The sequence below is a fragment of the Terrapene carolina genome, unplaced genomic scaffold (assembly GCF_002925995.2).
Source record: "Terrapene carolina triunguis isolate 2854851 unplaced genomic scaffold, T_m_triunguis-2.0 Scaffold31552, whole genome shotgun sequence".
Classification (NCBI taxonomy): domain Eukaryota; kingdom Metazoa; phylum Chordata; order Testudines; family Emydidae; genus Terrapene; species Terrapene triunguis.
Genome location: NW_020695903.1, coordinates 30183 through 31323, shown reverse-complemented (window position 1 = coordinate 31323; position 1141 = coordinate 30183). Strand labels below are relative to the sequence as shown.

General features: G+C 62.7%; 1 protein-coding gene across 1 annotated transcript in view; it reads left to right on the top strand.

The window, feature by feature from the left end:
• The first annotated feature begins 627 nt into the window (after positions 1–627).
• Positions 628–1141, top strand: part of LOC112120047 (leukocyte receptor cluster member 1) — a 2656-nt gene continuing 2142 nt past the window's right edge. Inside the window, exon 1 of the mRNA XM_026662958.1 lies at positions 628–779. Within this exon, the coding sequence (XP_026518743.1) occupies positions 648–779 (132 nt within the window). The 5' untranslated portion in view covers positions 628–647. The remainder of the gene's footprint in view (positions 780–1141) is intronic.

Here is a 1141-nt window from a genome sequence, read left to right as displayed (position 1 = left end):
TGGACTTCCCCGCCCGCAGTCGGAGGTGTGGGGAGGCCCCAAGCTGGGGGGGGGGGGGCGGGGAGGGGTCAGGACCCAGGGAGGGACGGAGGCTCCCTGAGCGTAGCCCGGCCCGGCCCCACGTCCTGTGGCGGGGAGTTCCGCCGGCTCGGGGCGGCGGCCATGCTGCTCATGCGGGGGGGGACAGGAAAGGACACTGGGACGCTCCACTCTGGGGGGCGCCAGCCCCAGGGTGTGGGGAGGGGAGGTGTGAAGAAGGGGCGGGGCCTCATCCCAGCCAATCGGCTACAGGAGCAGTGGGGGTGTGAGGTCGGCTTGGACCAATCAGTGCTTTGTGTGTGTGTGGGGGCGTGACTACAATGCACCAATGAGAGACAAGGGGGCTTGAGCAGGAACCAATCAGGTAAAGCGGGGGGGGGGGGGTGAGTCTCCAATAGGCCAATCAAGGCGCGAGGGCGGCCACGGTGTTATCCAGTCAGAAAACAGCAGGCTGCGGAGGGTGAGTCTAGACTAATCCAATCAGGAAGCGAGGGAGGGACTAGGGTCCGCCAATCAGAGAGAGACCAGGGCGTGTCAATCAGTACGCCAGCAGGGCGCTGACCCGGAAGCGGAAGTGGCGCCGCGCAGTGCGGACCTGAGGCGGGACCATGAACATCCTGCCCAAGAAGTCGTGGCACGTGCGGAACAAGGACAATGTGGCCCGCGTGCGGCGGGACGAGGCGCAGGCGCAGGACGAGCAGCGACAGCGGGAGGCCCGGGCCCTGCTGGCCGAACAGGAGGCGAGTCACCGCGCATGCGCAATCGGAAACGAGGGTGTAGCGAGTGCTTATGCGTTAACAGTGGGAAACCGTCCTCCATCATGTGACGGGGTCACGGATTGAACCATTGTCAAATTGGGGGTGAAATCGGGGTTGAACCATTTCTTAATCGGGGGAAGACGAAAAGGGAGCTGGGCTGAACCATTTCTAAATGGGGGGGGAGGAGAGCGCTGGGATTTACTATTTTCAAATGGGGGGAGGGGAAGAAAAGGAAATGGGAGTTGGGCTGAACCACAACAGGGGGGAAGCAGAGCAAAAGGAAGCTAGGCTGAACCATTTCCAAAGGGAGGAAAGGGGAGTTGGGCTGAACCATTTCCAAAGGG